This window comes from Gymnoscopelus braueri, assembly GCF_963280865.1.
Source record: "Gymnoscopelus braueri genome assembly, chromosome: 13".
Classification (NCBI taxonomy): Eukaryota; Metazoa; Chordata; class Actinopteri; order Myctophiformes; family Myctophidae; genus Gymnoscopelus; species Gymnoscopelus braueri.
In genome coordinates this window covers 47,846,178-47,869,153 of record NC_137615.1, presented here as the reverse complement: position 1 = coordinate 47,869,153, position 22,976 = coordinate 47,846,178, and the positions used below count along the sequence as shown (strand labels likewise).

The following is a 22,976-nucleotide window of genomic DNA, read 5'->3' as shown; positions in this document are numbered from 1 at the left end:
TATAGTCACTGTCATGTCCTGCATCTGTTTTAATAGAAAGTGTTTTAAAGAAAACTGTTTCCATACACATTTGTGAATGGAAGCATATGTATGTAGCTATATCTATTGCCAGAACCTTAATTAATTGTTTATGTCATTTTGGACAGACATGGGGGCCGCTGTCAAGTGCATTCCCAGCTTGATTTGTGTTCCCAGTCTGGTCCTGTACAAACAAACATAATCTGACAAAATACATTAATGATCAGAATCCTTTATCACTTTATCACAGCTTTCCCACGTTGCCCTGTACATTTTCATACATGCACACTGACACCAGAACAATCATCACTTGCACCATACACAATAATGGAGAATGGTATAGTGTGCCTCCTGGTGGAGATTTGCATGCACACCTTTCTAGTGTTAAAGCTTGTACTCTTAAATGCATAGAATTATTCCTCACATCCAGGGTTTAACTTATTAGGGAGAGTGGGAACAAAAGTAACAGGGGACAAAAGTAACACTCAATAATTCTAATTAGAAATAAGCTAGAGGGGTGAGACTTATTGAGCACATGCTCAGTAGGGTCCTCTCTCTGCCTATGGAAGGATAGAATGATTATTTCATCTCAGCAGAAGTTTTCAACAGAAAACAGATTTTGAGGTGTAAACGTACATTTTTGAGTGTACAGTATTTTCCTGCTGCTGTCTAAAGATAAGATGTCAGCTCATTTAAACTTAGATGAATTGTATCTCTGTGTTATTGGTCACGTCAGCAGCCTATGCTAGTATAGGTGTTTCTTGCTTGAATATGGGATTTTATCATGGTTGCCCCATCGGGGGCAATTGTAACACAGTGACCGGGGTCTATTGTAACAATGTGTTTTCAATGCAAGCAGATTTTTTGTCTGGGATTACATACTTTTATGTTATTAAAACATATTTCACATATTTCACTAAATGTCACTACATTTCAAAGTAAAAAATACATTTAAATAAAAAATAAACATACATTTGAAAAAACTAAATTTAAAAATAAAATAATTCGAATAAAAATACAAAATAATTGTAATTATGTATATAAAACATTCGTAAGTAAAAATGTCAATTTTTACTTACGAATGGCAATTGTAACACGGTGACTCATTGCATTCAAATAAATATTTTAGTCTTGTCCTATAGTGAAAGCTTAAAAATTGTATTATTAATTAGGGCACATATATATGTTTCTTATAGCAAAAGATGACTAGGATATTTCAAGTAGTCTGTGAATTATGAAGTCAATTACAAAAAGTGTTACTTTTGTTCTTGGTCTCCCCTAACTATCATACACACATAATTCAGATATATGCTCCACCACAAGTTGCACATCCATGGTGTAATTTTTGCTTTATCATTAACTTTATCTCTTCCACAAGCTCTATTTAAAATGTTTCAGATGACTTGTCTTCTTGATTTGATGTCCTTGTCTGCATTGTGCTGAAAATCACTCTTGACATTGTGTGTAGAACGTCCTAATAATTTGGGGGTCAATGGGGCATGAGAACTTGTTGCATAATACAATATTTATTTTCAGTTACAATTGAGTCTAACACTGTAGAATAGGACATAGTGTATCTACTGTACTATTTTGAATAGATAATTTTATCATACCTTGTGTTGTATTAGTAATGCATAATGGTCAAACCATCTAATTGTCTATATATACTTTCCTCTTAATTCATATTACTTTCCCTCCATTCAAACAACTTCTGGATACTGTTTGGCAATTGACTGTTTTTTATTTTGTACATGAGTTGGATGGTTTTGAAATCAACCAGGTAATTACATTTCAGTGTGTTCAGTTGGATAAAGAGTGGGTTTGTTGGTTCTCTGTAATCAGCTTTGTTTTCTGATATTCTCATTAGTATTTTGGCTTTTTTTTATTTGGGACTGACACTGAAAAAAAGCTCTTAAAAAAGTTTTTTGGCGTTTTTTCATCCCAGACCAAAAATAAAATAATGGCTTTATTTTTCCAATTTTCTAGCCCACCAAAAAATCTGGAAAATGCTCCAATTTTTGATATTCTGATTAGTATTTTGGCATGTTTTGATTTGGGACTGACACTGAAAAAAGCTCTTAAAAAACTTTTTTGCCATTTCTTTCATCCCAGACCAAAAATCTAATAATGGCTTCATTTTTCCAATTTTCTAGCCTACCAAAAAATCTGGAAAATGCTCCATTTTTCTGATATTGTGCTTAGTATTTTGGCGTCTTTTGATTTGGGACTGACACTGAGAAAAGCTCAAAATGTTTTTTTCCCCCATATTTTCATCCCAGAATAAAAATCAAATAATGGCTTCATTTATCCAATTTTCTAGCCCACCAAAAATTCAGGAAAATGCTCAATTTTTCTGATATTCTGATTAGTATTTTGGCATTTTTTGATTTGGGACTGACAAAGGAAAAAGCTCTTTATTTGTCTTTGTTTTTCTTAATTCATCTGGAATCCAAAAGCCTGGAATGGTTATTATTCAAAATGTCAGTCATCTTTTAGTCTACCTTTTTCATCAAAACAAAGAAGCCATGTGACCATGGGTCAAAGCACATGGTCTTTGTCCTTCAAAGTAAAAGTTGTAGTCTAACATGTAATCAATAGGATATACAGACAATCATTACATGTAATGACTGTATGATGTGTTTTTTTAATGCATTTTCTGTAATTTTTTTAGATCAAAGCTACATCTCACAAAAGTATGTTGCAAGACTACTAAAACCTTTTTTGGGACATAAAACCGTAAACTCCTTACAACTTGTGGTGTGGAAGCTCCACCAGCAGGGGTCATTCACTTTCTAGGACCTGGCTAAGATATGTATGCACTTCATTTAGGAGAGAATATCTCAACTGTTCTTGGCTAATATGACCCCAGGGAACAACTTAGGAACTCTGACTAATTCTCTATCCGGGACGAAATACCCGAAAATGACCACGCCCTTTTAAAAATCAAATCAAATGAAATCAAGGTTTAGCAAAAGCAAAAAAAAAAAAAAAAAAAAAACAGGAAGCAAACAATACAATGTAAGCCGACAATAGTAAACAATGAGTAGGCACAGACAAACAAACATTAGCGCCAATAGAGGAAGGTAAGGCTGCTTTAGTTGTTACTGAATGCCAAGGACAAAAAATGAGTCTTTAGTAAAGATGACTGGGCTGCTTTGATGCGTAAAGGTAAGTCATTCCAGAGGGGGCAGCCACGGCAAAGGCCCGGTCACCCCTGGTAACTTTAGTGGGTGCAGTTGGCACTTCCAGCAGCAGCTGGTCAGCAAACCATAACATCAATGCTCAGCATAAAGTGAATACTATCATAATAGTCAAAGGTGTATGGAATTTGAACAATATGTTCAAATTAGAATCTGAAAAGTGAATTGCTAAACAACAAATCGTTGCTAGGAATGTGTCTTGGTGTTACTACAACAACAGAACAGCTCTGCGATAACTGATACATACTGCACCACACACACACGCACGCACACACACGCGCACACACACACACACACACACACACACACACACACACACACACACACACACACACACACACACACACACACACACACACACACACACACACAGTTGCATATGCTCAGTCCTTTTGATTCCTCGGGTGATGATTGTTTTTAATGTCCTAATCACACAACATCTATATATCGAGATGCAGCAGACTCCAGTTTTGCAGCATTTGCTGTGTCCACTACATGACTTTTGCAGCCACAGTGGAGGAGGATGGCGCAAGCTTTACTGGCATCTGCGAGATGGGTCCAGTAAGGTTCCCAGGTTCGGACATGCTGAATCAGTGCAGCTTGGGTGGGAGGAAGTTCTCAAGGGACCTGGTTACCATTTGACCAACATCAGCCTTCCCTGACTATGGGAAAAGGAGTGCAGGTATCTCAAAGAAACTCTGGTCACCCTTACTTTGGAGCCTGAAAAGATCAACTTTCCATGTCCAAAGATTGGAGTATATGGTCATCATCATATACTGTACACCGGCAAGAGCCGTGGTGGCCACAGCAGAGTAGATGAATCCTGACAGTGGCTAGTGACTAGTACTGTATGATATCATACTAGTCAATGGTGTATAGAATAGTAATACTATATAGTATTACACTTTATGCTGAGCATTGTTGAACATACTGTATTAGCTGTAGCTGTAGGCCTATCATCATAGGAATTAGTTCTACTGTTAAATCATTCTTGTTTCAATTAAATTACATCGTAAGATACATTGGTTGTTTCAGAACATAGTAGCCATATTTGTGATAATCAAATTAGTGTCCTCTAGATAGATGAAATCATAAAGATAAGCATTCAAACATGTTTTTAATTGTCAAAAAACATGATTTAGACACCAAGTTTGCATTCATAGCTGAAAATGTGGTTGAAACGTTATAGCCAAATACTTTGTCAGGTGGCGGTCATATTGGATTTGGCCACTATGATGACCCTGAAGGTTGCTGGCTCGGGCGCTCTTGCTAAATCATTAGAGCAGAGGTCTTCAACAGGGGGTCCGCGACCCCTAGGGGGTCCGCGGAGGTACTGCAGGGGGTCCGCGAAATTGTTTGATTTAAAAAAAAAAAAGTTTAAAAACTTTCTGTTGTTTTTCCCCCAAAAATGTCTATGTCTTTAAACATAACATGACATATTTGAATAGCTTAGTATTGAATGCACAATAACATGGTATGTTTATAGCCTACATATTTTGTAGAGAAAGAAAATGTCTTTTGCACACCAACTGGGACAACCTGTGGGTAGGAGCAGGCTCCAGGCAACCATTTGTTCATGTTTATACATATAAAATACAATTTTATACATAAATATACAATATATGTGGTGGCCTACCCCCTACCCTACGAGGTAGGGGGTCCCTGCTCCATCACCCCATCAGTTTGGGGGTCCCTGGTCTGAAAAGGTTGAAGACCCCTGCATTAGAGCATGCCCTGGGTTACTGCTGGGACAAATGTGGTGCTCTTAGATTGATTTGCGCAACAATATCCCTATGGCCCTGGACAGTAATACGTTTCTTTTAGCTGTTCTGTCAAATATCAAATTAGAAATTTTACACTTTACTATGTTTCCCTAATCATAAGTATTCTGAACATTTTGAGCACCTCAGTAAATCTGTAGCTCCAAAGGTTTAGCAGATAGAGCCATGTTGGAAGTAGTGCACCGGTTATGGTCATTTAAAAAAAGAGCGTGGTCATTTTCGGGTATTTTATTCCGGATAGAGAATTAGTCACAGTTCCTAAGTTGTTCCCTGGGGTCATATTAGCCAAGAACAGTTGAGATATTCTCTCCTAAATTAAGTACATACAATAAAGAATACATCACATGGATGCACCTGGGATGTATCATCAGTGTTGTAGCCTGGGGTCATAGGGTGTTTCGGGTCTCGCAACATGAACCCTCGCCCAGGTGACCCAGCCGGGGTTGATCAAGCCCCAACTTACATCCCAGGTAGCTACCCACGGTCAGTCCTATAGGGAAAGACAGTAAATTAACTTCCCTCACATATACAAATGACATCCTGCACATAATTCTACATTCAATAAAACTATGAACTCTGACTGGGGAGGGAGTTTGGGATATAGGTGGGTTACTTATTGATAATGGGTAATGGGTTATTAGTCTAATGATCATTAAAGAACGACTTCACTCATTTTCAACCTATCTTCATAGATCCTCACTAATGCTCCTGCTAAAATTGTGTGATTTTTTTCTTCTCAGTCTGTGTCTCATAGGAGGGCTATGGACACTTCAGAAACGCATCTACCAGTGAAAGTATAAAGAACGTTCAGGGCATACTTGCCAGCATTAGCCATAGATGGATAACACCGCAAGGTGGATCATGGCAAGGTGCCCAGAAACCTAATGGGATGAATGACCTATTCAGTCCCGACTTTAGTGACCTATTCGATCACAACCTTCCAAAATGGAGATTCCCATAGATGGAGACAATTAACCTCCCCAAGTCTGACATCTGATGGCAATTGATATCCCTTTAAAGCTTTAGTTAATACTAGTTGGTATTATAAGAATATGCGATTGCTTTAATTACTATTGTTTAATTGCTGTCCCAATAAAGAAGACAAAACTGTCAGATGGCCCGGCCGTTGAAGTGATGAGAGGTCATCTGTCTGTACATGTGTATGCATTTGTGGTTTCTGTTCCTTTCTGTCCTTCCCTAATCTTAGAAAGATGCAGGTTGGAGAGAGATGCCCCCCCATTGTTTGAAGACAAATGCTGAGTCAGGTGGCGAACCAACCTGAAGACCATCCCACATTTCAGTATATAGGGGCTCTAGGGACAGATAAGAGGGCTCAGACTGTCATTGCACAATTTGTCTGTTGTTTAAATAGCTGAAATCTCCAACACATCATAGAATCTCTCCTAGACGATTATCATGGAGATACCTAACATACCTCTGACATCAGAGAACCCCTACTGGAACTCCATATATGGAGATAACCAAAACGTCCAGGACAAACATCAAAGTCCTAAGGGAGTTCATCAGGACTGACATCATGGCTAAGGGAGTTCATCAGTGAGCCCGAGCGACATTAACTCTTAGATAAGCATCAGACAACTCATCAGCCTAGTTGGTTTTCACAGCCTAAGCCTTACATATCGATTTTACTTACTTCTCATAGCGGCTCTCGGATCTGGTCAAAGAATCAGCCAATTCCAAAAATGGTGCCATATTATCATGAGCATTATTGAGGAACAATTATATGAAGACAGGTTGAAAATGGGTGAACTCGTCCTTTAAATCCTGATGTGAAAGAAAATATTTGTGTAGAAGAACAAAAAGGTTGTTAGGTTGACAGCACCTCAGTAAAACTACTAAGGTGCTGTGAAGTTGGGAGGCACAAGGGGAAAGTGAATGACCCCTGCTGGTGGAGCTTCCACACCACAAGTATAGAGTTGTAAGGGATTTACGGTTTTATGTCCCAGAAAGGTTTGGTAGTCTTGCAACATACTTTTGTGAGCCGTAGCTTTGATCTAAAAAAAAAGACAGAAAAGGCATTAAAAACAACATCATACAGTCATTAGATGTGGTGTTAATGACTGTCTGTAGATCCTATTGCTTACAAGGACAAAGACCATGTGATGTAACACGTGGTCACGTGACATCTTTGTTTTGATGAAAAATGTAGATTAAAAGATGACTGACATTTTGAAAAACAAAGACAAATAAAGATGTTTTCCTTTGTCAGTCCCAAATCAAAAGATGCCAAAATACTAATCAGAATATCAGAAAAATTGAGCCTTTTCCTGATTTTTGGGTAGGCTAGAAATTTGAAAAAATGAAGCCATTCTTTGATTTTTGTTCTGGGATAAAAAAATGGCAAAAGCCGTTTTCATGAGCTTTTTTCCAGTGTCAGTCCCAAATCAAAAGATGCCAAAATACTAAGCACAATATCAGAAAAATTTAGCATTTTCCTGATTTTTGGGTAGGCTAGAAATTTGGAAAATGTAAGCCATTCTTTGAATTTTGTTCTGGGAATGAAAAAATGGCAAAAGCAGTTTTTAAGAGCTTTTTTCACTGTCAGTCCCAAATCAAAAGATGCCAAAATACTAAGCACAATATCAGAAAAATGGAGCATTTTCCTGATTTTTGGGTGGGCTGGCTAGAAAATTGGAAAAATGAAGACATTCTTTGATTTTTTTTCTGGGATGAAAAAATTGAAAAAAAAACTATTTTGAGCTTTTCTCAGTGTCAGTCCCAAATCAAAAGACGCCAAAATACTAAGCACAATATCAGAAAAATGGAGCATTTTCCAGATTTTTTTGTGGGCTAGAAAATTGGAAAAATGAAGCAATGTTTAATTTAGGTTCTAAAAGGAAAATCAGTCAAATAGACTTTTCAGATGTGAATTTGAATTGAATATCAGATTATACTAAGATACCCCCACACCCCAAGTGCCTATGGGATCTTAGTATAATCTGAGCTTCAATTTGGAAGTGACTATTTGAAAAATGGAGCAATATTTAATTTAAGTTCTGAAAGGAAAATCAGTAAAATAATTGTTTAAAAAGTGAATTGGAATTGAATTTCAAATTATACTAAGATCCCCCGACCGTGGTGGTCCTATTTTTGTTTATATCCATACTGTTGGTCACACAGAATATTTAGTTTAGTGATAAAATCATCTAGCCTTTTGTAGAATATTTTTTCTAATAGTTTGGAGGATTGAGGGAGAAGATAAATCTGCTTATAATTTGAGAATGTTTGTGTCCTGCTTTATATATTGGAATTACTTTAGCGGTTTTCATTTCACTTGGAACAACTCCAGTTGTCCGAGATTGATTGCAGACATGTGTAAGGGGTTTCACCACACATTCAATAATGTTCTTAACAAGCGACATCTATACCGTTACGGTCAGTTGACTTCTTATCCTTAAATTCTTTGACAATTTCTATAATTTCCTTCTCATTAGTTCCCCTTAAAACCATACTTTCAGTTACGTGCACGTCTTTAATTACCTCATTTATACTACCTACTGTTTACTGTTCTCTCAGCCAAAGTAGGACCAATTCCAACAAAGAAGCCATTACATTCCTCTGAGATAAGGTCATCTATCGTTATATTATTGCTGTTTAGACAATGAGATGGATATCCTGGCTTTCCAGTTCTGTTTTTCATAATCTCATTTAACACTTCCCATTCATTTATTATGTTATTCTTGTTATCCTCCAGTAAAGTGCTGTAATAGTTCAATTTGCTGCTTGTCATTATTCTAATCAATTTATTTTTGTAGGTCTTATATTTAAGACATATTTATATAATAGATTATACATTAATAAATGTATTCCTGACAGGGTCGAATTTATAAACTATCACACTTGCTGCGCATTGAAGTGGTCGATGTGTCTGTCTGATAGATGATTCACCAAATTGTACTGATTGCGAACGCAGCGGAAGGAGGCGCGCCGAAAGGCGCGCCTCCGCGCAAGTGGAGCTTACTATGAAACCGTGCTCGGGTTGTGTCTCTGTGTCTCTGTGTGCACTGCCTGTGTGCACTGCCTGTGTGCAGCTCCTCTGAGATAAGTAAATGTCCAATTTAGACGTACCATACATCAAATGAAAGGTCTTTGAAAACTGAACACACCAGTCAAGGTTGCGTTTAAGCCCGCCCCTTCCCCCGGAAGCCACGCCCCGGAGAAGGCTCCTAAAAACTCCCCATTGAAACCCCATGTTAAATGAAAAGTGCCCGAATCGCTCCGAAACTTTTTAAGTGGGGGTCTACGAACAAATACTTCGGGCTCGGATTTTGGCTCCGCCCCCCGGAAGTGGGTGAAACAGGCACTTCAAACACTTTGTTGAATTGTTCAAAGACATTCAAAGTTTTTTTTTTGGCAATTTGTATTTTTCTAAGATGCTCCTTTTAACGCAGATTTTTTATTGTATTTTGTATTTTTATTTTTTTTGGTAACTTTTTTTTAAATATTTTTTTTTCATATTTATTTAACTTTTTGTGCGTTCGCTTCCCGCGTTCGCGCGTCTTACTTGTATACTATATACTAAATATAATATAATGAAATACGTATCTAACTTTGATGAATCTCAAACAACCAATTTAATATATGTGGAGCATGTGTATTAGATTCAGGGTGGATTTGTGTGTGTGTATGTGTGTGTGTGTGTGTGTGTGTGTGTGTGTGTGTGTGTGTGTGTGTGTGTGTGTGTGTGTGTGTGTGTGTGTGTGTGTGTGTGTGCGCGCGCGTGCGTGCGTGAGTGCGTGTGCGTGTGTTCCTGTCTTCTAAAAAGGCGTCCGCCCACTTCACACAGATACCGTGGTGGAATGAACTTCCCACTGATGTTAGGACAGCAGAGTCACTGCCCATATTTCGCCGCAGGCTGAAAACCCACCTCTTCAGGAAACACTACCCTTCCTCTCTGCCTGACCTACTTGTTGTTAACTAGTTGTACGAACGCTTGTTTTCTATTGCTGTATTGTTTATTGGATCTTGTTTAGTCGATACACTTATTTGTTTTAGCTCATGCTCATTTGATTTAGCTATTTTTGTCTCATCTGTTTAAGGAAATAGGTGGCTGATATATTGCACTTTTACTCTTGGTTGCTTGTTTTTGCAGAAAATGCACTGAAGACTTCTGGTGATTAGTAGTTTTCGTTCCCTACCTATGTTGAATACACTTATTGTAAGTCGCTTTGGATAAAAGCGTCTGCTAAATGACTGTAATGTAATGTAATGTAATACCGAAGTAAACCAGAGATGGCATGTGTTGCTATTTCCGTCTTGGCTCATACTCATAGAGTTAAAAATATCTCATACTCCTCACTGTCGAAACACAGAGACACAGACGATAAGATTCACCTTCAGATCAAAAACACAACTTCCAGTGAGGGAGGACAGACTGTCTTTCCACAGCTAGAGGAGGGAATACTGACCCTGACCACTGGAACCTGCTGCTGACTCTGTCAGCTGAATGGACTTTAACAAGAACAGAGGATTCTAAGTAAAAGTAAACTTCAGGGAACATTCAGAGGGACCAACCACTGACTGGCTGATTTCATGTTTTGAGTGTTTGTAGCTTCACTGTATAGAGACAAAATGGCTTCCAAGTCGTCTCTCTCAGAAGAGGATTATTCATGTCCTGTGTGTTGTGACATCTTTACAGATCCTGTTATTCTGTCATGTAGCCACAGCTTTTGTAAAACCTGTCTGCAGGAATGGTGGAGAGAGAAAGTAATAAAAGAATGTCCAGTTTCTTGTCTAATTCTCCGTAACATACTCACTATGGGATATCAGCGCCCCCTGGCGTTGATGCAGAGCTACATACCATAAACTCCCGGGCCATTCATTGGCTGAGAAGGGTATGTCACGTGTCCGGTAGACCGGAAGAGGTATAAAACCTCTTGCGTGACGTGGCTCATCCCCTCTTTCGCTTCTCTGCATGGCAGATGCAACAGCTCAAGACATACCTTAATAATAACAAACGTAACTTTGATCAGCACAGAAACCAGCTTTAGCCCACTCGGTGGTACTTGTACTAACCAACGGGTTTTCCTCCTATAAAAAAAAAAAAAAAAAAGTTTTATTATTTCCGCTCCCGCGGCTATCTTCTGTTTCTTTCTTTTACTGCTAAAGCAAGTTTTCCTCCTTTGAGTTTTCCGCGCTCTTAGCCTTGCGGCTGAAAGCTAACAGGTTAGCTCGAGATGGAGGTTCCACGTCCCTGCGTATTGCTGCTCTGCCGCTTGATGATCGCCGGGGATGACCCTCATGGTTTCTGCATCTCGTGCCTCGGTCTCTACAGGGCCGAGGCATTTCCAAGATGCACCGGGACGCTGCGAGGACTGCGCTCTGTTCTCCACGCTGCACCTCGATAGCCGCTTAGCCAGGGCAGCGCCTGGCGGCGGGAAGCAGCGACGTCTCGTCCCCGGTCGTCGCGGATCCGGCAACACCCTGCATGGACACCGGCCCAGGGAACGTGGGTGGTGGGGCCCACCACGTGCGCTCACAGTCCACAATGGGCCCTCCGGCAGTCCCGGCTGCGAGCGGCGTTAGCCACCGCTCGCAGCACCTCCAGGCCGCTACACAAGCCGTGCTACGCAGCACTGCAGCAGCCGCTAGCACCGTGTCTGGGGGAACCACCCAGGTGCAGCTACCTAGCGGCACTTCCTCCCCCTCTTCCCAGCCGTCTACTCCGCTGCCACAGCAAGCGTACCGGGCCAGCGGTGCGTCGCCAGGAGACAACGAAGGGGCTCCGGCGACGGCAGCATAGACGAGGGGAGAACGAGGCAGAAGCTCGTGAGTGAGTTAGCCCAGACTAGCTACGTTAGCTGCTTAACGCTAGGTTAACGTCGCCTTAGTCAGGCAGTGTTTTTGTTGGCTTAACACCCATGCAACAGGTTATTAACAGCGTTGTTCTGGCCTAGCTTAGCCTCGCTAGGACAACACCAGCTTGTTAGCCTTCTCACTCTGTGTATCGAGCCACCTCGGGGGCTTCTGAAGACCTTGGACAGGCTCATCGGGCGCCATTGGGACACATGTTGTTTTTGTCATAAGAATATGTTAAAACGTTTCATGCTGTTTACTGTTTCTGTGCCTGCTCTTGTTTCATTTCACATGTTCCAAGGACACAAAGCACATTAGCACATTAGCAGACTCTCACCGGTGCACAGACCGGTTCGGCCCCCCCTCCCCCCGGCCGTTTCTTGCTGCGGAAGGGAACGGTAGCTTTACATGCCTCGATGGACAAGATGGACGGCTCCTTGACTGCCAAAAGGTCTTGTTTAGTGAAAACGAATGTGTGTTTAAATGTACAATTTTTTTCTGCCAAAGAAATAAATGTGTTACATGTTACAAACAATCTCTTTCTTTCACGTGGCTTGAGAGCAGCGGAGCAGTGGAGTCCCCTACCGCGGGCTTCTCTGCTCCAATGCTCTCTGTACATAAGCCCATAATGTCTGTGATGCCCGAACTCCGGTATCCCAGACATTGATGGGATAATATCTGTGCATGTAATGTAAATGTATCAACGTTCTCAATTACATAAGCCCACACTGTCTAGAACACCCGAGTCCCGATGTTCTAGACATTGTTGGATAGCATCTGTGCATGTTTTTGGATCATATGAAGGTAATATAAAAACCCACATCACCCCTGTCCGCCAGAGGGCGCAAATGCGCCAGTGGAATGGGGTCACGCCGGTTTTTGCCTTCCGTCCCACAGGAAGTGCCCACGCACCACTGTGAACCGGAAGTACTTCGGTCAGACATGACCCCTTGGCCGTACCGCCTCACGTTCGCCGCTGGAGGGCGACAAAGCACCTCCTAGAGGAGGATGACTTTGTCGACACTCCGTGCAGAGCCTTTAGGCTCAAGATGGCGGCGGCCAGAGTAAGTTAGGAAGAGAGTAATGACAGTAGCGTCGATCCCATTGTGAGAATGGAAGGCGGAAGTGCTCTGTCTACGTCAATGAGATAGTTCCAATGGTGGAACTATAGCCCATAGAGGCCCGCTTTGCGGCGAGATCAAAGCGTGACGTTACTCTCTTTTCTACACTCTGGCGACGGCCAAGGTAGGATTACTCATAGATATATATATCCAGTGGTGTGATCTAGTTTTCACTGTATATATCTATGGGCTTAATTCTGACGCCGGGGTTTTTCCCGTGGCCAATCACGTGACTCCTCCGAGTCCTCCGTTGGCCAGGGCTTACCAGCGCTACTAAACGAGGGCCACACACACGGCCCCGTCTGTCCAGCGTCGGGTCTGTCCAAGTAGCAGTGCTGTTGGTTCCCATGGGAACGAACAAGCTGCGGTGACGGACAAACCGGATGCTGACGTCAGGCGAGGTCCCCGTGACTAGTCACGTAGACCCCGCGGGGTCCTTGGGACAGACCGTTAGTACCTCTACTGCCTCGGGCGGTCACCTCAGGGTTAGCACCGCCGGCGGCAGTGGCAGCGTCACTGGTCCCCATGGCAACGGTCCCCATGGCAACGCTCCCACTCTCCGAGCGGCCGATGACATCATCCAATCCACTCGCTCGGTGTGTGGAGCAATGGAAGGTTTGCAAGTCGAATCCTTAGGTATTGCTCACAATACTAAAGGGTTTCAGGCTGCAATTCTCCACAAAAACCCCCCATGACAGAAAAGTATTGTTTTCCCATGCAAAGGGTCTAGCAGCCGTCACTCTGAGGGGGGAAGTCTCCTTCCTCTTGAGCGAGGGCGCTATTAAAGAATTATTTCCGATACTTCTGTTTACTATCCCAGTACATCAGCGTTACACTGTGTGTGTACGGGTTTTTTCAGTACAGCAGTGACACACTGTGTTTGTATTGGTCAGCTCCCCTGATCCGCAACAACACATTGTGGTTGTATTGGTGTGTTTTCCACGTGCTCTTATGCATAACATCTCCTATGTAGCAGACACGGTGTTGTTCCTCTCAGGCAGAGGATAAGGCAACCATGTCTCTGAGAGAGGGGGATCTCTCTCTCTCCATAGTGAGTATGTTACGAAGAATTTGTCAAGAAACTCGAGGTTACGTTGTAACCCCGGTTTCCTTAGAATTCAGAGTAACATAGTCAGAGAACTATCTATGAATCGGAACCAACTGGTTTTCTATTCGTAATATTTTCTGGTGGAAAAGAAGGGGGGGGGGGGGTACGACCCATTCTGAATCTGAAGGGTCTCAATAAATACTTGGGTCAAAGGGCGGACCTCTGTCTCCGCCATTTTGGAGGGACAGATGCCCCCTTTGCCGTACCGCCTCACGGACTACAGGCCTCGTTCGCCACTAACGAGCGACAAAGCACTCCCTACGGGGAGGACGACTTTGTCGACGCTCCGTCCGGAGCCTTTGGGCTCAGACGAGAGGGCGACGGCCAAGGTAGGCTTACTTCGGACGGCCCCGTTTGTCAGAGTGACAGCGCCGTTGGTTTCCATGGAAACAGACAGGCTGCGCTGGCGGACAAACCGGATGCTGACGTCAGGCAAGGTCCCCGTGACAAGTCACGTGACCCCGCCGGGTCCTCGGGACGGACCGTTAGTACCTCTACTGCCTCGAGCGGTCACCTCAGGGTTAGCACCGCTGGCGGCAGTGGCAGCGTCACTGGTCCCCATGGCAACGCACACAGGGTTAGCGCTGCTAGCACCAGTAGTAGCGTCTTTGGTCCCCATGGCAACGCACACACAAAAAAACGGTTCCCTTGGAAACGGATTTCAACGTTTCTTGGCTCATGGTGATTTAGCCTTGACTAGCTTGTTAGCTGCTAGGTTCGCATAACCTCCAGTCAGGCTACTGTTGCTTCAATTGGCGGCTAACTGGCCTCACTAACAACAACACATTGCAGTGTTGTTTTTTGGTGCAGCGCATAGCCAGCCCCGCTAGAGCAACACCACGGTGGCCACCTACCACCGCTACCCTTCCACGGTCTCTAACGGCCCGCACGTGCGGGTCCGCTGGATCACGTGGCGACATCACCGGTCCAGTTGGGAACGCTTGCGTTGTCCGCACTGGGTGACATCAGAGCCCCTCCTAACTCGCTTGCTGAGGCAGCTTGTTGGAGAGTTTGCAGTCCGGAACTGTTTACTATCCCGGTACTTCAGTGGTACACTGTGTGTGTAGGGGTTTTTCAGTACAGCAGTGACACACTGTGGTTGTACTGGTCAGCTCCCCTGATCAACAACAACACACTGTGGTTGTACTGGTGGGTGACCCTCTCTGCGGACGGTGCGTTAAGGAGATGGGTGGACCAGCATTGTTTTCAATGCTTATTTCCACGTTCCTTTCTATCCACCACAGTCAGGAGGTGGCGCGGCACACAGACGTGACCGTTTCCCCACTTGACGTCGCAGGGTTTTTCACCGTCACCGTCCGTCGAGCGTCTTGGTCCCGTCTCAGCGGACCACCTTCATAGGGGATCTCGCTGGGCTAGACCAGGCTCACGGCGCGTCTGTCCCGGGCGGGATAGACAGCTTTTCGGCCTATGGTCTTCTCGCGTGAGGCGACAAGTCACATACAGGCTATGCGTGCAGGCGACGGGTCTCATGACTTCGGCCTTACACCTGTTTCGTTTGGACAAGCCCCACATGTGACCTTTTTTCCCCGGAGGTGGATGTGGGCTCTTGGAGCCCCGTCCACCTGAGGTTATCGGAAGGTCCGGGTATCCCCACGGTGCGTGGACACGCTTAGATCGTGGTCAGATGCAGCCTTTCTGTCCAAGGGGTCAGAATGGGGGCTGTGGTCTCGCGGAAGGTCATTACCACGGACGCCAGCCTCACAGGAGGGGTGCCGTCCACGAGAGCCGCTCGGCCAGGGGGGTGTGGGGTCCCAGTCTACAGACGGCCCACATCAACTACCTGGAGCTGATGACGGTCTTCTTCTGACGGTCAGACTTTGCAAGGCTCGGGTTTCGAGGTTGTCATGTCCTGGTCAGAACCGACAACACCACGACCGTGTGCTATGCCAAAAAGCAGGGAGGCCTGGCCTCTCCAGTGTTGGACAGGCTAGCTGGCGATCTGACGCTGTGGTGCGACGCGCGCCTTACGTCAACCAGAGCCTCACAGGTACCGGGCCTCCTGAACAGCGGAGCGACTCTGTTGTCCAGGGGCATTTTTTGGTACGCAGATTGGCCTCTCCTCCGGAGATAACAAGCCAGATCTGGGCCAGGTTGGCCGACTGAACTGCTTTATGCATTCCCGTCACTGGAGTTGGTCCTCTCAACTTGGAGAGGGTCAGACTCCACGGACTGTCAGTGCCACTGGTGGCACTGGCGTGGGGCGCGTGGAGGTTAGGAATAATCCTCTCCTCTACAACGAGCCCTGGGCCCTCCCCCCGATCAGAGAGCTGCTACGGCAGGCAGGGGTCGGGATTTTCCACAAGCAACCTCAGGACCTAGACCAGTGGGCTTGGCCCGTGAGGGGGAGACCTTGACTTCTTATGGCCTGCCCCCTGAGGTGGTAGCTACCATCCAGGGGGCGAGGGCCCTTTCCACGAGGTCTGCGTACGACGACAGGTGGAACCTGTTCGTGTCATGGTGTCTGAGTCAGTCACCGCCGGTTGAGGCCTTCCGGGCCTCGGTACGCAGCATCCTCAGGTTCTTGCAGGACAAATTGAACCAAGGTCTGGTTTTCTCGACGGTTAAGGTGTACCAGGCGGCCATTTCCGCTTGTCACGTGGGTTTCGATGACATGACGGTTGGCCGACATCCGCTGGTGCGTAGTTTTATGAAAGGTGCCAGGCGGGCCAGGCCGGTCTCTAGGCCTCTGTTCCCGGCCTGGGACCTGGCGGTGGTGCTGGGGGCGCTTTGCCTCCCACCGTTCGAGCCTTTTCACTCTATAGATCTGGAGATCGTTAGTCTCGAAACGGTTCTTGTGGTTGTTTTCACTACAGCTACACAGGTCAGCGACATACATGTGCTCTCAGTAAGTTCGGAGTGCATGAGGTTCTTGGGAGACGACAGCAGGGTTTGGTTAAGCCCAACATGGCGTTTGTTCCCAAGAACGGAATGGTGACCCAGACACCGGTTGAGCTGATAGTTTTTCATCCGCCTCCTTTCGCTTCTGCAGAGGATAGGCGGCTGCACTGTCTCTGCCCAGTGAGGGCGTTGAAGCTCTACTGCCAGAGGACGACGGTCGGCCGGTCGTCGTCGCAACTTTTTGTCTCCTTCGGCCCAGATGGTCGGAGGAAGGCAGTGACTAAGGCGACGCTTTCTAGATGGAGTTTGGATGCCATTAGGCTGGCCTACGTCAGTAGTGGCGCTCCAGTTCCAGAAGGACTGAAGGCTCACTCTACTAGAGGCGTGGCTACTTCCTGGGCCCTCTCCAGGGAAATGTCGGTCCAGGAGGTGTGCGCGGCCGCAAACTGGTCGTCTCCATCGACTTTTGCGGCCTTCTACAGCCTGGATGTGGCAGCGGCGTCAGTGGCGCACGCTGTACTGGACATAGCGGCTGTCCCTAGTTAGGGTAGGGGAGGTTAGGCAGGTTTTTTGTGTAACCCGCCTTTTTTCCCTTCTCTACCTTCCTTCTCTTGAGTCCCCTCGGAACCACCGTTGGTAGGTTTCCAGGGGAGGAGGCCCTGTTTCCTTGTTTTCACTTATGGGTCAGACTTGTGTCTGTTCATTAGATGAATAGGCAGACTTGGTCTGTCAGGGTCCTTTTCTTTCAATTATATACCGCACCCCGGCCCGGAGGGCTGGGGCGCCCGTGAGGCCGAAGGTCACGTCCATGGGGACGGGGCCTTATGGCTAGGGGGCGTGCGGACCTGAGATTCGGTATGGCTATAAGCCCCAGGGGGGTTTATGTATCCCATAGTGAGTATGTTACGGAGAATTAGACAAGAAACTCAGGGTTACGGATGTAACCCCGGTTTCTTTAGAATTCGGAGTAACATACTCACCTAACACCCCTGTTTGTGTGCATCTGCATGCAGAGAGCGTGTTAAAGAGGATGAGCCACGTCACGCAAGAGGTTTTATACCTCTTCCGGTCTACCGGACACGTGACATACCCTTCTCAGCCAATGAATGGCCCGGGAGTTTATGGTATGTAGCTCTGCATCAACGCCAGGGGGCGCTGATATCCCATAGTGAGTATGTTACTCCGAATTCTAAAGAAACCGGGGTTACATCCGTAACCCTGAGTTTGTAAGGAGAGAAATTCAGTGGATCCGCCCAGAAACCTGGCTCTGAAGAACGTGTGTGAGGCCTTCATACAACAGAGACATCAGAGAGCTTCAACAGGGTCTCTCTGCAGTCTGCATGATGAGAAACTCAAACTCTTCTGTCTGAAATGTCAACAGCCAGTGTGTGTTGTGTGTCGAGATTCTAAAAAACACACCAACCACAGATTCAGACCCATTGATGAAGCTGCAGTGTATCACAAGAATAAAGTCCAGAAATCTCTGAAGCCTTTACAGGAGAAACTGGAGGTCTTTAATGAAGTTAAAACAAACTATGATCAAACAGCAGAACACATTAAGGTCCAGACCCAGAACACAGAGATACAGATGAAGGAACAGTTTAAGAAGCTTCATCAGTTTCTACAAGAGGAAGAAGAGGCCAGGATCTCTGCACTGAGGGAGGAAGAGCAGCAGAAGAGTCAGATGATGAAGGAGAAGATTGAGGGTTTGAACAGAGACATTTCAACGCTTTCAGAGACAATGAGAGCCATAGAGGAGGGGCTGAGAGCTGAACACATCTCATTTCTGCAGAACTACAAAACCACAATGAAAAGAGTCCAGCTCACACTGCAGGACCCACAGCCGGTCTCAGGAGCACTGATAGACGAGGTCAAACACCTGGCCAACCTGACCTTCAGAGTCTGGGACAAGATGAAGAACATTGTCTCCTACACTCCTGTCATTTTGGACCCCAACACTGCCCATCCAAACTTCATCCTGTCTGATGATCTGACCAGTGTGAGATGGGGAGAGAGACAGCAGCTTCCTGACAACCCAGAGAGGTTTGACTACTGGCCCCGTGTCCTGGGTTCTGAGGGCTTTAAATCAGGGGCTCACAGCTGGGATGTTGAGGTTGGAGAAACTACATCCTGGGAATGGGTGTGGTAGCAGAATCTTGTCAGAGGAAAGGCATTGGGGGTCAATTCTGGAGAATAGAGTTGTTTATAGGTAAATACAAAGCATGCTCCTCAGGGTCAGTCACAGTTCTGTCAGTAAAACAGAAACCTCAGAGGATCAGAGTCCAGCTGGACCACAATGGAGGAAAGCTGTCTTTCCATGATCCTGATACTAACACACACATGTACTCCTTCACACACACACTTTCACTGACACTCTCTTTCCATTCTTCTCTTCTATTTTGAATATTCGTAATCTCCCTCTGAAGATTGTACCTGGGAAGCCCAATTAACTCTGCAACAACATAGTTAGACATGATGATGATGATGATGATGATGATGATAATCATGATGATGATGGTTGATTATGACAAACTATTGAGAATTTAAAGGGGAATGTTAATCAGTGGTAAAGGTCATTATTATAACATTGGAGGTATAGCATAAATTAAATGATCTCAATAGTAATAATGTTAAGAAGTGTTGGTACTTCAAAATGTTTCAGACTTTTATGATACTTTTTTTAGACATGCAACATTGTACCCATAATGGTCCACTCTGTGACTATTCCAACCAGTAACCTTATTAAAATAATTCAGCAATATGGCTGATTTATTTACTCTGATTTCTGATGTCGTTATAGATCTGAAAAGAAGATTGTACAGTATGTGAATAAATAATTTCAAATAAAATAAACATCTACCACACATCTCCTGTGTGATTTCAGTTCCACATTTATGACACCATAAAATATGACATTTTATGTATATCATGGCTAGCAAAGGTCAATATCTTAACTATTACAAAATGTTTTATGAAACCACAAGGGGTGAGATATGTGAACTGTGCCAGTAAATTCAAGTGTGTTATTAGACTCACTGATAATACAATGATAACACCATAACAAAATATTAAAACTGGCTAATTAGTCAAACTAAATGTAAAGACCCAGTGTGTTTCTGAGATGTAGACTTCTGGAGGTATTGTAGGTCTAAATTTATACTATGTCACATTTTTAAATGTAATTTAATTGACAATTTACTTATATTGACTGATATCAGTCAATATAAGTCAATTGTCAAAATGACATATTATGTCATTTTCTTCCATGGGAACCTTAGAAATACATTGAAATAACAGCAGGGTAACACTTACATTACATTGATATCAATTGATCCAACAAATACAACAATCTAATCCTTGAATTCACTGATATGATGTCAGAGCGAGGCCCACACTTTCTATGACCTGTCATCCCTGCCCGGCAGTGCCTGCTGAATATCAATTGTGTCATATCAGATTAGCATGTCGTAAAAGATAAGATAACACATTCATCCACTCATTGATGTTTGTAGTGTTTTAGAATATTTCTAATTGTGAAAATAAGCTTAAAAAAAAGTGTATCCATCAGGCTGCTATATCTGGTGATATCGCACACATGCACTCAAGCACACAAGCATGAAAGCAAGAAAAGTTACTTCTGCCGTCCTTGTAAAGTTAAGGGTAGGGTAAGTGATTTTCTTTGGTTAAAATAAGTGTCAAATAGCTCTATATTCTGATAGTACTCATTCCTATAGAGTGTTTGTTCAGTAACAGGAGTGTCCATGTCTCTCCAGCTCTTTATTAAACAGAACATGTATTTTCAGGTCAAGATACCAATTTAATCCAATCAGGATAGAGAACTCACACAGGATACAGATTAAACAAGTGAAATTGGAAGTGATGACACAAATAAATGAGCAGAAAAAAATGGAACTGGAACACAAAAATTAAGCTGATAAATGGGTACTTTCTCCTGATTGGCTGATATTTTGTCACCTACTGTACCTGAAAATGTATTTTCTGTTTATTAAAGAGCTGGAGAGACAGGAAGACCCCTGTTACTGAACAAACTCTCTAGTCTATAGCAATGATTACTATCAGAATATAGAGCTTTAACCTTTTAAGAAAAAACTTTTTTGTTTTAACCAAAACATATCACTTAATAAGTAGGTCAGGAGGTGGCTTATTGTCAGTATCAGCCGAGTAACACTACTCTAGCTTTAACTGTGTGGTGCTTCCTTCCATGATTTGTAAAATAGTTTACTGTGCTGATTTAAAGCTCCGTTTTGCATTTCATCTGACTTTAATGTGGGAATTCAAGTTCTAAAATCAATTCCCTATGACAATGATTGAAGTTTTGAATGTTAAAGCCCTAAATTCTACTGTGTATGACAATTGTTGTATATACTGTAGACTACTGTAAATAGTATTTAAGAGGCAGACAATTTCAAGCTATTACTGTAGAATAGGACATAGCGACTGTTTTTCTAATTAATCATGCCTTGTGTTAGTAAGTCAGTTAATCACCAGATATCTTTAAAAAAAAGAGACCTGGTTGTATGAAGATCATATTGCTTAATTTATACTCTGTCGTATAAATAACGATATAAATCAGGCTTTAGGGTGGCTTCATGGTATAGTGCAGTGGAGCAGTTTAGCACATGATCATGATCAGCTATTTTCACACAAAGAATATCATGAATGCAGCATCCAATCTACCCCAAACATTATTTTACATTGTCAGCCACTTACAGTACATTCATTGTCAGCCACTGTCATTTACATTACCGCCCTGACTCGTGTTCCCAGTCTGTGTGTGCGTGTGCGTGTGCGTGTGTGCGTGTGCATGTGCATGTGCATGTGCATGTGCATGTGCATGTGCGTGTGCGTGTGCGTGTGCGTGTGCGTGCGTGTGTGTGTGTGTGTGTGTGTGTGTGTGTGTGTATGTGCGCGTGTGTGTGCAGGGACGTGCTGGGCCCCTAATTCAGCCTGGGAATCTCAGACAGAGAGGCCCGGATTTCTTTTTGCCTCCAGACGCGCGGCGAGGTCCCAAATACTAACCGATGAGTGGTATATTTTTATTTATAATAAAAAAATATATATATATTTAAAATGTAATTTTATTTATAATAAAAAAATATATATATATTTATTTTATATTTGTATTTATAATGATATATTATAGTATATGTTTTATTTATAACAAAAATATACAATGAAACATATACAATAATGATAAAATACTGGAGGTGATGGAAAGAAGAGTTTTGGGTCTTGTCTAAGACAGGTAAAATAGCTTATAATTTAGTGCCAAAAAATGTGCAGGTAATGTGCAGAATATACAATCAATAATCAATAGCAGCAGTGCTCAATCAAATGTGCAAGACGAGTCAAGCATATATTATGCATAGAATAGGAAATAAAAAAGAAGCAGTAGTAGAGGACTATTAGGAATGGGTGAAGTATGAACATGATTACATGCAAAAATTTGTCTGCATGCAATCAGAACTTTGCCTAGTTTTCGAAAGTATAGAAAACAAGGGTTGGCTATTAATGATCTGAGAATGCATCTGTTATAGGCTAGATCTATAGGCTATATGAGGATGGCATAACAGGAAAGGCTGTAATGTGTGTACTGTCTGTATGCAAATAAGTTGTTATATTGTAACAGCAAAGTCATTCAGTGTTTTTAATAACAGCTATATATGACCCTGTGAACATTTTTGACAGTTCAGTAAACAATAACACTTTTACTGAAACAATAATATTGGGATGCCTACAGCAGATTGTTTACATATTGTTATAAATGTCCTTTAAGCCCATATGGGGTTCCTGGGCACCAGGAAAGATGCATAACCACTTTAACCCTGGTGTCCTGGTGTCTGTGACTTGTGAGCTTGTAGATTGTTATTGTCTCCGCCAGGCCGAAAGGCATGGCGAGAGAGTATGTTTTGCCCCCTGTCCGTCCGTGTGTGTGTGTGTGTGTGTGTCCGTCCGTCCGTCCGTGTGTCCGTCATTCTGTCATTTTGTGTACAGCTAATCTCCGGCACCGTTGGCTTGATCGCAACGAAACTGTGCACACACACTCCCTGGA

General features: G+C 43.5%; 1 protein-coding gene across 1 annotated transcript; it reads left to right on the top strand.

Annotated features, from left to right (window-relative positions):
* Positions 1–10,442: 10,442 nt before the first annotated feature.
* LOC308098641 (nuclear factor 7, ovary-like) lies at positions 10,443–19,052 on the top strand (the record flags this gene model as incomplete). Its single annotated transcript, XM_080447048.1, has 3 exons — positions 10,443–10,713; positions 11,368–11,468; positions 18,757–19,052. The coding sequence occupies exons 1-3, from the start codon at positions 10,592–10,594 to the stop codon at positions 19,050–19,052; spliced, it is 519 nt and encodes a 172-aa protein (XP_080303174.1). The 5' UTR covers positions 10,443–10,591.
* Between the last annotated feature and the right edge of the window lie 3,924 nt (positions 19,053–22,976).